A 572-nucleotide genomic window follows, 5' to 3' on the forward strand; every position below is an offset into this window, starting at 1 on the left:
TAGTGGGAAAATCCAACTATTTAACTGGAATTAGTTGTAACCGCGAGACTTGATAATGGGCAGAAGCTTGGGCTTGTAGATGTTGTCGACTTCGTTCAAGATAGACTTGTCCATGAGGTCGGTGGCGTGTTGGATCAGCAGGGAGAAAGTTCGAAAGTGGTGCTTGTTGAAGTCGACGATCTTGGGGTTGGAATGGGAAAAATCCTTAACAAGTACTACCTCTGTTATGGAATGATTGCAAGTGAATATTCAAATACATACAAAATATAAGTAAGTCGAATCTAAATATAATGACTTTATTACATGCTACACTCCCGAACAATTCACAAACCCCCTCCAAACGATCTTCCTCTTCGATCCTCGAATTCATTTCCGCCATAGCCTGCATTTCTTCATTCATCGCCTTGATTGTCGCCGTTCATCTCAAACACAGCTTGCCGGCATTGCTCCGTAGGCAAAGCTCTTGGTATATCGCTAGGCGTTGGTTGTTGGTCAAGTTTATCTTTTGGTTTTTGTATGAGACTTTGGCATTTCGGTTTTGGGATCGAAATGGAAAATATAATTCACGAAAA

General features: G+C 41.4%; 1 protein-coding gene across 1 annotated transcript; it reads right to left on the minus strand.

The window, feature by feature from the left end:
* Nucleotides 1–30: 30 nt before the first annotated feature.
* Nucleotides 31–400, minus strand: H310_09832 (hypothetical protein; the record flags this gene model as incomplete). Its single annotated transcript, XM_008876008.1, has 2 exons — nt 31–204; nt 332–400. 2 exons carry the CDS (start codon nt 398–400, stop codon nt 31–33), a joined length of 243 nt encoding a protein of 80 aa, XP_008874230.1.
* Nucleotides 401–572: the final 172 nt, after the last annotated feature.

This window comes from Aphanomyces invadans (genome assembly GCF_000520115.1).
Source record: "Aphanomyces invadans strain NJM9701 unplaced genomic scaffold supercont1.23, whole genome shotgun sequence".
Lineage (NCBI taxonomy): Eukaryota > Oomycota > Saprolegniomycetes > Saprolegniales > Verrucalvaceae > Aphanomyces > Aphanomyces invadans.